Source organism: Sprattus sprattus, assembly GCF_963457725.1.
Source record: "Sprattus sprattus genome assembly, chromosome: 15".
Lineage (NCBI taxonomy): Eukaryota > Metazoa > Chordata > Actinopteri > Clupeiformes > Clupeidae > Sprattus > Sprattus sprattus.
In genome coordinates this window covers 28,817,619-28,831,386 of record NC_137913.1, presented here as the reverse complement: position 1 = coordinate 28,831,386, position 13,768 = coordinate 28,817,619, and the positions used below count along the sequence as shown (strand labels likewise).

The 13,768-nt window shown below is 44.7% G+C and overlaps 1 protein-coding gene across 1 annotated transcript in view; it reads left to right on the top strand.

Annotated features, from left to right (window-relative positions):
- Positions 1 to 262: 262 nt before the first annotated feature.
- Positions 263 to 13,768, top strand: part of znrf3 (zinc and ring finger 3) — a gene marked incomplete at both ends in the record, with an annotated part of 29,209 nt that continues 15,703 nt past the window's right edge. Inside the window, one exon of the mRNA XM_080852919.1 lies at positions 263 to 454. Coding sequence (XP_080709045.1) covers positions 263 to 454 — 192 coding nt within the window. The remainder of the gene's footprint in view (positions 455 to 13,768) is intronic.

Genomic DNA, 13,768 nt, shown 5'->3' with positions numbered 1-13,768 from the left:
ACTCTCGTAGAGAAGTCTTATATCGGGCTATAAAAACAAATCAAGTTTTTGTGTTCCAAGTGTGTCTATATCTGTACAATTTGAAATCATCAAACACGTTGACCGTAACACTTAAATTGTATGTTCTCTACATGCTATCTCATTTTGCACTCTGAGCTGCATTGTTTTGTATGAAAGGTGCTATACAAATAAAGTGTATTATTATTATGATACTATTATTATCTCGCTATACTACTATAAATGTACCTATTTACGTGATTAAATGTCGATGGTGTATTTTTCTCTGAATTCCTCATCAGAGATCTTACTGGATGTGTGGTTGCCTTTGCAGATGCACCCGCTGGGCCTGTGCAACAACAACGATGAGGAGGACCTGTACGAGTACGGCTGGGTGGGCGTGGTCAAACTGGAGCAGCCCGAGCTCGACCCCAGCTGCCTGACTGTCTTGGGAAAGGTAAGCGTGGCCACCATGTCACACGACTTCTGTCACATGACCACACGATGTCCCGCAACCCCCAGACCAGACTGAGGTCTGCAAAGGCAATGAAAGGTAGACTGAGGTTGAGGTGGACTGACTGACCAAACTGACTGCAGGAGCCATTTGTCCTTTTGTGAAGCGTTTTTTCCTGTGGTGACTACTGGGCTGGGTTGTGTTTCCAGAAAGTGTCATTAAAACAACGAGACACTACGAAAGACACAAAGTTATTCTCATTCTCACACTCTCATTCTCCCCGTAAGTAGCTGAACTGCGCTTTCATGAAAGGCAGTGCAGTGTGACTATGGACAAATGAAAGGTTTTGTGTTTGGGGTTTGAGTTGCTATGGCGAGCCATGTCATGTCGTGTCATGTGAGGTGTGCTGGTGGAAGCGGTATGTTCTGATTTAAAAGAAAACCTAAGATTTCCAGACTATTTTATGGCCCTTCTTTCCATCGTGTCCTCGTCCAGAGCGCCTACCCTCCCTCTGCAGTCTGCCCCCTCTGTCACCAAAGGAAGTAGTTTATATTTACCAGTTTGGTAAAACTGCACTGATTGGGGAGCCTTTTGCCCTTTCTGTAATCTCATCCCTCTGCTCTCTATCCCTCCTTTCCTCTTTCTCTATCCCTTTATCCCTCTCTCACTCGTTCCCTCATGTGGCTTTGAGAGTCTTTGAAAATGATCTAGTTAACGGTGTCAGATGCCCCATTATGAGGGGGCTTCCTGATTTTAGATGCAGGGCTATAATTAGAGAGAGAGATAGAGAGAGAGAGAGATAGAGAGGGAGAGGCATTGTGGCAACCATGCCGCGGATGGGCACAGCTGGGGGGCACTTTCCCAGCCGTGTGTGCCAATCTCACCCTGGCTGCCCCAGCCACTAGCCCTCACCCAATACATAGGCTGTACACACAGACACAAACAGATAGACAGACAGACAGACAGACAGACAAACACAGACACGTATACAAACACAGAAGCACACAGACACCTTTACACACACACAGGTACACACAGACACGTATACACACACAGGCAAACACACACAGACGCGTATACACACACGTACATATACACACACAGACACACATGTTCACACTGACACACACACAGTTTTGCACATGTCCGCCAACATACCTCTGTGTTTGTGCCAGGTTAGCTCTCAACTTTAGCCTGTGCATTCTTCCCCCATCCCCCCCATCTCCCTCTTCTCCATTCATTCTTTTTCGCTTTGTTTCATACATTCTTTCCCTACCTCTCTGCCTGCGCGCGCTCATATTTTCCCTTTGCATGAAAAGAAAAGCATGCAAGGAAGTGTAGTGTTTCTGAGCATTCCACCGCCACTGGGGCACAGAACAAAGCCACAGGACAGCAGCACAATGGCTTAGGTGCGCTTTTCATAGCCCTGTGTGTGTCTGTGTGTCTATCTGTTTGTGTGTGTGTCGTCTGTGCGAATGTGTCTATGACTGTGTGTGTTTTTGTGATCGTGTCCTGTGTGTGCGTCTAAAGTGTGTCCTGTGTGTGAGTAAGTGTGTGTGTGTGTGTGTGTGTGTGGTAAAAGATCAGACGGGTCATTCTAATTCATGGCGCGGGCTGCTTTGACTGTGGGCCGTGTGGTGACATGTATACACATACAGTTTGTTCCTGTGCTTCCCGTCTCCCGTGCCCCCAGAGACCCCGGGCCTCCTCAGGCCTTCCGTCAGCGCTGCTGCTGCTCCTGCTCCTGGGCTCAATCACACGGAGGGCAGGATACTCTGGACCAGCTCCGAGCCCAGGCCGTAATCGGGCCACACAAGTGCCAAATGTGTGTCGGTGTCAGCAGCCATTTGGCCTCTGTTATTTCGCATGCATTTACTAGGTAGCCGATACAAAACGAGAGTGGACAGCATGGCTTATAGAGTTTATTGTTGCACACATGTTTACTTCGTGTCTGTGTCTCTCTGTGTCTCTCTGTGTCTGAACTCTGAGCACAAATAAGTTACCATAGAAGGATTGGTATCACAGACAGTGAGACCAGTGCAGAAATTAGAGCCCTTTCTCATTTGAGAAGCCGTTTCAGGAGGAAGTTTAGCTTCTTATCACCCACAGAAGAGATCAAAACAGTCTATTTAGACTAAAGTACACAACGCACTAAAACAAATGTTTAGAACTAAAAAAAACATCTGAAAAGGAAAAAACCTCCTGTAGTGTGCCTCATCGAATTATTAGACAATAAGCAGCCTATTGATAATATAATCTAAGTATTTGACATTTAGCATCTTATTGGTAATGATAATAGGATGACGTTGACAGGTGTTTATGTGCTGTGTTTTCTGGAGCCCTTAGTGAAATGTATCAACACAAGTGGGGATGGGTTGGGGTGGGAGGTGGGGCTAGCCGCTCGCCCAACTGGAACATGAAATGATGGCATGGCTTCCTTTGTCGTTGTGCCAGCGTGATATCTACTCTTTCAAGTGGTGCACCGCCAGTCCCCTCGGACCTTGTGGAGAGGGGGGCAGCGGGCATGGCCCTTTCATCTAGGGCGGCATACTGAGTCTCTCGCATTACATCAGACCCCAATGGAGAGGGTGGGGGGGAAGAGTGAGTGGGTGAGTGAGTGAGTGAGAGTCTAAGTGTAAGTGTGTGAGTCCCCTCGTGAGTGTGTGTGTGTGTGTGTGTGTTAGTATGTATATGTGTCTGTGTCTGTGTATGTGTTGGTGAGCTTGACTGTTTATCTGTGTGTGTGTCTGTGTCTGTGTCTGTGTTAGTGAGCTTGACTGTTTATCTGTGTGTGTGTGTGTGTGTGTGACCCCAAATGGGCAGAGCCCCTTGTTGGCCTGTCCAGATTAGGGCTGGCACAGATTGGTGCATCACACGTTGGCATTAGCCCGGATTGGCTCACAGGGGGAAGACGTTTGGGGTCTGGGAAAATTATCAGTTTTTTTGTTTTTTTTCCGCTGTTCTGCAGTCCAGGATTAAACTTCTCAGATGTGCTCAGTTTCGTTTTGTCTCGTCTCATCTCCTGTCAATTTTCACAAGTTCTGCCCACATATGCATACAGACATGTGCCCATCAGGGTGTCCGCTAGGATGTTATTATCTAGGCGCTGAAGGCTATGAGAGCAGAGCTCATACTGAAGCTTCACAGAGAAAGAAACGCCCTTGGATGAAATCTGTTTTTCCCACGTCTAACATAAACACTGGGGCACAATATAGTCACTCTCACATCTCACACGCACGCTGGCTCACTCTCTTTCTTTCTTACTATCTCTCTTTCTCCCTCTCTCACTCACACTCTCTTTCTTTCTTTCTCTCACTCACACTCACTTTCTCTCTTTTTCTCTCTCTCTCACTCTCTAACACTGCGTTCTATGTAGTGTGCAATATGTTTGAACAGTATAGGCCTAGCATACTCTGTACTATGCAACGTATATTATTCTGTTTTCTGGTGTTTTTTTAATACATTTTACCTGGCAAAAAACAGTAATTACAGGCTAACAGAAACCCTGGTGCACATTAGTCACTCACATGTATGCTCGCTCTTTCTCTTGCACACGCACACACAGGCACACACAGCGGCACACGCACGCACATACACATGCACACACAGCGGTACACACACACACACACACACACACAGCGGTACACACACACACACACACACACACACACAGAGACACACACACTTGCTTGCTCTCCTCTCTGTTTTCCCTCGCTGTCACTGTTTTACGGTGGAGTGGTGTGAACAGCTGCTGCTTCATAGGCCTGCGTGGCTGTTGGATGGCTACCATGTCTGGCATTGTTGGCAGCCCAAGAGAGGACTTGCAAAGTGACAGCGGTAGTAGATGTTTGTCCCGCCACTTCAGCCAAAGCACTACGTCTTGTTCCTGCCAGGAAAAATGCAAGTGTTTGATTACTTATTTATACTCCAAAGCACTCAACGTTGGCTTTTCCTTGTCACTGTTGATTTTGTCTTTGAATCTTACTGCAGATATATGAACCTAAAAAACAGTACATTTCTGTGTAGTGTGTAATATGTGTGGGTCTAGTATCCGTTTTCTGCACTGTACTATGAAACGTGTAGTATACTGTTTTCTGGCATCAGTCTAATACACAGTATAGATATCGAGTATGGATAAGAGTGACTAGTAGAATATGGCCTGAAGAATGGTCTGTGTTTGCCCTTCCTGTTGTCCAGTGGCACAGTGGCTGTCAGTCTCTCCTTGAACCACCTGTTCTTGCATTGGTTCCGTACCCCTAGAGAACCAGCTTTTGAGTTCATGTTCCTCTCCTCATTTAGTTCCCTCATTATTTTTTAAACAAATTTTGCCCCCCCCCCCCCCCTCCTCCTTAGCTCTTTTGTCTTTTGTTTACCTTGCCGTGGATGAGGCTGATGAAGAGGCAGGGCGATTAAACTGCCGCTTTGATCGAGTGTTTCTGTTAGTTTACCTCTTTTGATGTGACTGCAGGGGCCGGGGGGGGGGGGGGGGGGGGGGCAGGTGTAATGACTCTACCCCGGTGAGTGCCCACCTGCCTCAGCTGGAGGGGGGCTTTTGTTTTGATTTTGCCTTTTTGAAGAGGGAGAGGGGGTGGAGATTTCAGAGCAGGCTTAATTAACAGTTGGGTTGAGTAAAGGGACGTAGGTGCGGTTGAATGGATAAGGTCTTCAGATGAAGGGAAAGTTAGGTGCCGCGGTGAAAGCGAGTTTCGAATTTAAGCCCCACAATTTTACACCAATCGACATGGTGTGTCAATGATTGACTTTCTGTATCTGATAAATAGAGTCTATTCAAGTCTGGATTATCCCTATTCCAAACACACACAAACACACCGAAGCGCGCGCACGGGCGCACACACACACGAACACACATACACACACACACACATACACACACACACACACACACACGAAAACACATACACACATACACACACACACACACACACACACAGAAGCATGTTACTCTGTGATCTGCCACTTCATATCACTATGTGTTTTTTGAGTGTCTGAAATACCCAGCATGGCCAATATTTCTACCAGAGTTAGCCACAGGGCAATTTGATTTAAGCTGCCAAACTGGACCTATCAAAGCTGTCCGTGCAGTCGTTTGTAGACGCACTGGCTTTTTTGCGCTCCTCGGCCAAGATGCTAAAGACTAAGGGCACCTCTTTCTGTGTCCAGACATGACTGTTTCATATGCCCTTCAAAAGGAGCGCAGGAGGAGAAGGAGGAGAAAGGAGGAGAAGAAAGAGGCTGAGGCCTAGGGCGCTAAGAGGCAACTCCTGGGTCCCTTTCATTTTAATGTGTGTATGCCTCAACTTGCTATCTGATAGTATCTGGGGTGGATGTTTTGCCTCTTTCTCCCCCCTCCCCCCACCGCTCCGTCTCTTTTTCACTTTCTTTTTTCTCCCTCTCCCTGGTGTCAAAGGTTTTTTCTTCTCTTTTTCTGCTTCTTCTTCTTTTTCTGCTGCCCTGCGGAGAAAAAAAAACCTCTCCCCGCAGGGTATAAAATCATGCCTTCACGGCCGTGGGGACCCACTGGGTGTGTTGCCATGGTCACTGGGAAGCTGCGTGTGTCACGCGGCCCAAAGTGAGCCGTCGGCGGGCAGAATTACCCAGGCCTCAATGGGGAGCCAAATGACCATTATCATACTTCACAGCACAGGGCCCGCTTTAAAGAGGGCCAGAAGAAAGGAGGCCCTGAGAAACAAGACAAGAGGGAGAGGAAGGAAGAGGGGGAGAGAGAGGGAGAGAGACAAAGAGGAAGAAGGAACAAGTGTTTGTTGTGAGATTTTGAGAGTTGCATGGATAGTTTTTATTTTATTTTATTTTTTTCTACCCCCCAAAAAAAGTTTTTTAGGTCTTGTCCTCCATTTCCTTTTTCAATGCAAATGTCAATCAACTTTTAATGTGGTATGTTTAGTTGCAGGCTGTTCATCGTTAACCTCAGCAAAATGACAGTAAAATAATATCATTGTATTTGTTAGATTGCCTATTATGCCTGTGTCATGATTTACTTTCTTGTTCTAACTCTTGTAGAAAACACTGTTTGATCTCACTGCTTAGGCTCGGCTTTGGCCTGCTTCTGTTGGCGGGCTTTCTCTCTCTCCCTTTCTCCCTCTCTTTCTTTTTTCTTTTTTTCTCTCTGGAGGACGCTCTGTGCTGGAGTTTAAGCCCCTCTTTTATGCTCCGCTGGGGGATGGGGGCGTTTGTGGGGCCAGCTTTGACTTGAGAGGCTGAGCTCATAGCGGGTGGAGGTGTGTGTGTGTGTGTGTGTGTGTGTGTGTGTGGTTGGGGGGGGGGGGGGGGTGTTGGTGGCATTGAGCATAGGGGGTTGGGTTTAGAGAGACACACACCTGGTAGCCGCAAGAAAAACTATTAGCCTGTTTGTAACTGGAGGTGGGGGGAGGAGTAGAGCGCTGGAGGGAGGGCAGTAGAGTGGGGTAGTAACTTGGCAGGGGTTAGTTACAGTCACTATTGTGACCCTTCTGAAGGTGCAGCTAGGAAACAGGAGAATGCCTCTTACCAGCAGGGCCTTTCTTCCCTATAGCAATAGAATGAAGGCTTTGGTCCCAGCGAGGGTTCAGAGTGGGGGGTGTGGTGGGGTGGTGGTGGGGGGGAGGAGTGCGGGAGAAGCTGAATGAGTTAGCGCTTTAGGTACACGCATATTAACCTTTGATCCCAGTTCTGTTTTTAGTACAGTTCTGCCCTCTTATTCTCCCCACAAACTAGCCATCTGTGAGTTACGCTCACGCTAAACAACAAGTGACAACAAGAGAAGAGAAGAGCTGGCCTGTGTTTCACTTTAAAATAATGTGCAGCAATACGACCTCTATACCACAACCTAGTGCTGCCTGCTGGCAATGCTTTGTAGTGGTGTATTAAGGCTTTCCAACAACTTACAACGCTCTTTGAGTTCTCTATTGACTAGAAGAAAGTTATTTCATTGTCTACCTTAAGAATGCGTTTGATTTGCCTTTTATCTGAGATTCATTGTTTCACATTCCTGTCAGTTTTCAAACAAACTGAAGTTGAATGAACTTTTCACAGTTTCGACTTCATTCTCCGTTTTTTTTCACAAGACAGCCACCACACCGAACTGCAATAGCTTTTTGGGTTTTGACCAAGCCATTTCTTTTTTTTTCTTTTTTCTTTACGTAATTATTATAATTAATGAATTGTAATGACTTCAATTCTGTCTATTTGTTTTATTTTGTATTTACATAATTTATCTGTTCCTGTATTACCATTATTATTTTTTACTATTGTTATTATTATATTGTTATTATTATTAGTGCTTTGGCAACATTGTATCGTACATTCATGCCAATAAAGCCATTTGAATTGAATTGAATTGAATTGAGAGAGATCGAGAGAGAGAGAGAGATCGAGAGAGAGTTCAGGCAGTAACGTCAGAGAGGCCTGGTTGCGACCTGCGCTCTGCTGTTTGCCCAGGGAGAGAGGACGCTCCCTTTTCCAAAAGCAGATAGCATTACAAAGGCAGAGCTGTGCGCCTTCATACAAGCAGAGGCATCGTCCCTGAGGTGGCTTCAAGGGAAAGAGAGATTACAGAAATATGAAGGCAGAATGTATGGAGCCTTTAATTAAGGCCACTGAATTACTCTAGGCCCCTGGATTGTTTGCACTGAAGTTTTCTCTCTCTTTCTCTCTCTTTCTTTCTTTCCTCTCCTCCTCCTTTCTTTGTCTAAACCGCATTGAAGAGTTTTGCAGTCCGCCTTCTCCAAAAGGGTTTTCTTCTTTCATTTAATGACTTTTTCTCGGTATGGATAGTAAACTTGCATGAATGTATGTATGAATCTTTAATGAAGCTCAAGAATCTGTGATTTACAATTTCAAAAGGATTTAGACTTGAATACACCAATATGTCATAACCCTAATGCATGAAGCATACACACACAAACACTAAACATACATACATACATACATACATATAAACACACACACACACAAACACATACAAACATACACACACACAAACACATACAAACAAACATACATACATACATATAAACACACACAAAAGTTGTGGTCTTTGATGTTTCCTAGTGTGTCTTTTAAATAGCAAAAATCCATCAGGAGACTTGATGCCTGTTTCCTTGAAGTCATTGTGTAAGTCAGCGATGAGCACTTAAAAGTGTTCCCTCTAAGAACCGCTAATGAGCCTCACTCCGCAGCGTTTCCGAGCCGGCCACAGAGGAGGGGGTTGGGGGGGGGGGGGGGTGTGCAGAGGAAGATGATAAGCCATTGGGTCTCGTCTGTGCCTGGCAGCCCTCTAAAGCTCTGAGTTTACACCATTACTCACTCCTTCATCTTATCACTGCCAGGGACGTGGATATGTGCGCTGAACATTTGAAGCTTTTCAGAATGGAGACAGAGGGTGAGAAAGGGATGAAGGGGGAAGAGGAGGGTGTATTTATTTGTTTGTTTGGTCATCACTCCTTTTCAGACTACACAACTTTTCAGTCACCAACAGTAAAGAGCTTGTCACAAGCAAGTCGTACTGCACAACTGTCTGCGATGATTTGCAACCGCTGTCCGCGATTTCTTACTACACGATTTCTTACTACACGATATACTGCACAACCGTAAAGTTTGGAAAATAAACTTGCTAGCTTTGTTCAACTACCTAGCCATGTTTGGATACTTGTTCAGTTGAAGCATTCTAGGAAGAAACCCCCTCTGCCCATAATCCTCATTTATCAGCAGCAGAGCCTGTCAGATGTTGTTTCCCATGGGGGAGTTCAGCGTGGTGGGTGATGTGAGTGGAATTAGCAATTAGCGCTATGAGGATCTGGATATCTGACGTCTGCCTGCCAGGCCTGTCTAAAGCCGCCAGAAGACTAACTACTGGAATGTTTCCTAATTGATCTCCTCTAACAAGAATGCAGTGATATCGATCGATCACAGTCACAGGAGAGGGTCTCACGTCTTAACAAAAATGACGACAAGATGAAAGGAAAACACAGTCTCCATAACACATTCTACACAACTGGAAGGGCTGTGTGCGTGTGCGTGTGCGTGTGTGTGTGCCAGTGCGTGTGTGTGTGTGTGTGTGTGTGTGTGTGTGTGTCACTTTTACCAAGACTGGTAAGCCACATTGGGAAAGGAAACATGCATCCTACGAGGAAAACAAAAACAGAAGGAAATGTAATCAGTGATTGTCCGTCCTGAGGACATCCAGGGGCCTAGTGGCGGTCAGGAGCGGTAGGCAGGCGATGCCCCTGGAGGTCACTGGGTGAGCACAGGATGAGTAGAGTGAAGGGATGGAGAGGGGACTGAGGGTGGACACAGGAGATGCCATTGTCTCAATCACCAGGAAAAAAAACACTTAAGGCTTCTGTTCAGTCACAATAACAACAGGCCTTCAAAACAAGTGGTCCTGAAACTACCCTCTAATTAGCGTCTTGAGTAACTTGAAACTTGTGTTGTTTAAAAGTCTTTGGGGCAGGTTTACGAAATGAAATTCTAAGAATTGCATTGTAACCTACCGACATTTTTCCACTGACAGGGTTGGCCAGTTTAGCAGGCTGGGGAATAAGAACGTATACATTATTTAACAGACAACACGACTTGGCTCCTTGAAAACTTGTCTGCGTTCAGTAACCACTCATTGTGTCCATGTTTCTATTCCCCAAGTCAATGGTGACGAGACAAAAAGTTAACTGCTGCTTCGAAAAGATACTGTAAACCCAGTTTTGGAGACCATTTGAGGACGTGTGGGGGGGGGAGGTAAAAAGTGTGGAAAACCGTGTTCAATTCTGTTAGCTTATATTTTACTAATTTCTGTTAGCTTATATTTTACTCATTTGCACATCTTTAAGGAGCTGCTGGCAGTTCAGTAGTATCAACTGAGCTGTATGGTCATAAAATCAAGTAATGTTTAAGAATGTTCTCAGTCAAAAGGCTATTATTTTCTAGATTATGACGTAAGATTAAGGGGAGGCAAAAACTATTCAGTTTTTCTCCTTTCAAAATGACATGCCTGTGCAAAGAATTGAAGATGTGGTTTCAGTCAGTCTTTAATTTCCTCCAATAAGTCACGAAGACCAGGATGAAAGGACTTGTTGGAGGTGGCATTCTGGTAATTTTACTCGCCTGTCTGGATTGAGATACTCATATTTACATAGGAGATCAAACGATCCAAACGCTGACGGCATATAAAGAGCCATCCGGGATCGTATGAGCTAGTATGGTCTGCGTTTGCACTTAGTGATATTACTGGTCAGCATAGGATTGGATCACTTTGGGGTCGTCTTCCCGTGTATACTTCAGCCATCCTTTACACCCCTTGTGGTGCACATTCATGTGGCTTTAGTTCAATCTGACAGCCAGACATTGGAAGAGGATCTGTGTTGGATCTGTGTCTGATCTTGAAGATATACACAGCTTCTGATGATTTTAAAGAAAGTTAAAAAGGAGAGAGTGAGAGAGAGAAAGAAAGCGATGGATGTTTAGTTACTCATCTTCTCATGAAAATGGAGTCATTTCCCATCCCTGGGGCCCCCCGTTTGCTCAGTACCACTGATAAGTCTCTCTCTCTTTCTTCCTGAGGTGCCCCCTCACACACATTCACAGTGCTGGACCTCCCAATTGTATCATTTCTGGTTATGCAACGCATACTGAAAAGCCTACAGTGTTTTGTATGCAAGGCTAGGAATGGAAGGAGTGAGTGTGAGAGAGAGAGAGAGAGAGAAAGGGGGAAAGAAAGAAAGAAAGAAAACAAGACACTGAACCTCAAGGTATGGAGAGAATCGCTAAGGACAGAAGGAAGGTAGACTGAGAGAAGGCAGTCCTCTTTATGCCCAGTCCTCTATGTTGTTGTCCATTTTTAGATCTGATCTGAACTCATTGTACCATTTTTTTCTTTAATCTGTCAGACAGGCCAGATGGTGTGAGGTGTGTGTGTGTGTGTGTGTGTGTGTGTGTGTGTGTGTGGGGTCTGGTTCTCCTGATGAGTCACTTAACTGATGCTTTCAGCAGTTTTGGTTCTTTTGCCTTTTATTTTCAGAATGTATCATTTTAAAATATATCGTTTTAGTCTCGAGATCTCTGTTCAACACACACCCACACCAACATCAAGGAGATCTCTGTGGATAAATGTATTTGTGTGTTTTGCATATTTTTTTTAGTTTGGACTTGTTTATTACCAAACTGCCTGCTTACACCCAGTGTCTATAAAGCTCCCCGCTCACCTCCCCCCAGCCCCGGTGCTCCGAAGAGATGGCAGTCTGGGCCGACCTGTGGGCTTGGTTCTTCCTGAAGCCTTTGCTGGAAATGACCAGCCATTAATTCTGCACTACTTAACAGGGGCCACCAACACGATTGGCACCTCATTTGGACTCGACTCGACTCTGTCGTGGGGAGGGCACTTTGTATGCAGTGCAGTCAGTCGGTTCACACTGATGAAGAGGAGAGGGGAGAGGCAAGTAAATCAACAGTTTTAGGCTCTTTATCTTATTTCAGTCGCAGGATTTTAAAATCAGATAAGAAAATCGAATCAGATGTGATTTGTCACATACAATTATACAAAGTACAGTATGCAGTGAAAGGATTAATTGCCTGACTCCAATGACTGCACTGTGATAAAGGGGTACACAACATGGACGATAGGTAAATAAAAGCAGAACTTTTACAGACTGTAGTTGCAGCACTATGCATTTAGTTGAGTTTTCCTGCACTGGGGTGAGAGTAGATGGACACAACCACAAGGTATAGAGATATTTGATCTGGGTTTCTGCTCTGTCTGGAGGAATGCACGTCTGAAGTGTGAGATGAGGATGCTTCAGGCATGCCTCCCCCGTGGACCAACCTGAGTGTGAAACATAAGCCTTTATGGAAATCTGTGAATCAGGGATCACATTTTTTTTGTATCTAATGTTCAAAAGCATCTGTTTAATTGTATACAATGTTAGAATATATGCAAACATGGCTGCATCAATTCTTTGTGTCTTGTATGAGAAGTGAGGAGGATGAGAGAATATGATGTAAACCACCACCCAGATTTAATCCAGGGGTGCCGTTGTCAAGACTACTTTTATGTGCTTCATAAACATTTTTAAACCTCAATAAAAATACTCTCAAATTGCAATGTATAGTTCCCTTGGCTCCCATCATAAAATGAGCCTCTACTGTGTAATTTAGCGGACTCCAAACTTTATTAGATAGTGAAAGTGAACACCTTTAAAAAGAAAAAGAGAGGGAAAGAGAAAAAAAGAAAAACGAAAAAGGTGATATCACCTAAATTCATCAGGCAGGCGTTTTAAAAAGACTCATAGCAGAAAAAGATTTTAAAGGACTATGAAAGCTTAAATGGAAATTTAAATATGTGTTTTATATTGAACACTTCATGGTGTCGGTAAATGGCCTTTGCTACTGCACGTTTATAACAGATTTGGCTCATTATCTCTTTTTGCTCTTCGAGCAAGAAGTGCCATATTGAGACCACAGACGTGAGGGACTGGCTCTGCCTTGCCTGGTATAGTGTTGGTGTTGAACCACTTTGTGGCACTTTCTGCTGTTTCTGTATTTTAAGGCTTCAGGCTGCCTTTCCTCCAGAGGAACATTTTTGCCTTTATCCTGTGAATAAACAGTCAGACGCCAACCCCCACGTAGAAGTTTTTGACAGAGAAAGCAGTTTGCCACAGCTCTCCGTGGAGATCTTTTATATCCCCCCCACCCCATCCATAGAATGGAAGTCAGTAATGGGAGTAAGAATGTAGGTCTTGGCACTCCGTCTAAAAAAGAAGAGGGAGAGAGAGAAAAAACCCACCACATATAAGAAAAGGAAAATATGCCTTTATCTTTTAATAACCCCAGAAGTCAGGAGGCAACATGAAATTACAGTATAATGGTAGAGCCCAGTCTTCTGAAGACTTAATTGCTTTAATTACAGTTGAGCAGAGAGAGAGAGAGAGAGAGAGAGAGAGTCTTGAAAGAGGGAAAGAAAGAAGCTCAGGAGGACGGCAGGGTAGAGGACAACACTAGAGAAAATGGAGAGACCATGGGAACAGAATGAAAAAGTGACAGGAAGAGGAATGGGTGAAATTAAATAGAAACATTTGCCGTGATTTTGAATTTTTTTCTTGTCATGACATGAGAGAAGTGTCCATGTTGATGGACAATACAAGGAGCCCTGGAGACCCTGGCTCTCTCTCTGGCTGAGAAAGCAGTTGTTTTGATGTCTCCAACTGCAGGGTTGAGGAAGTAGAGGTCAAAGTGAGCTTGAGATATGGTGTCTGTTATAGAGACAAAACACATTAATTAGCACGTGTCATTCAGTATATTGACAGATGCAAA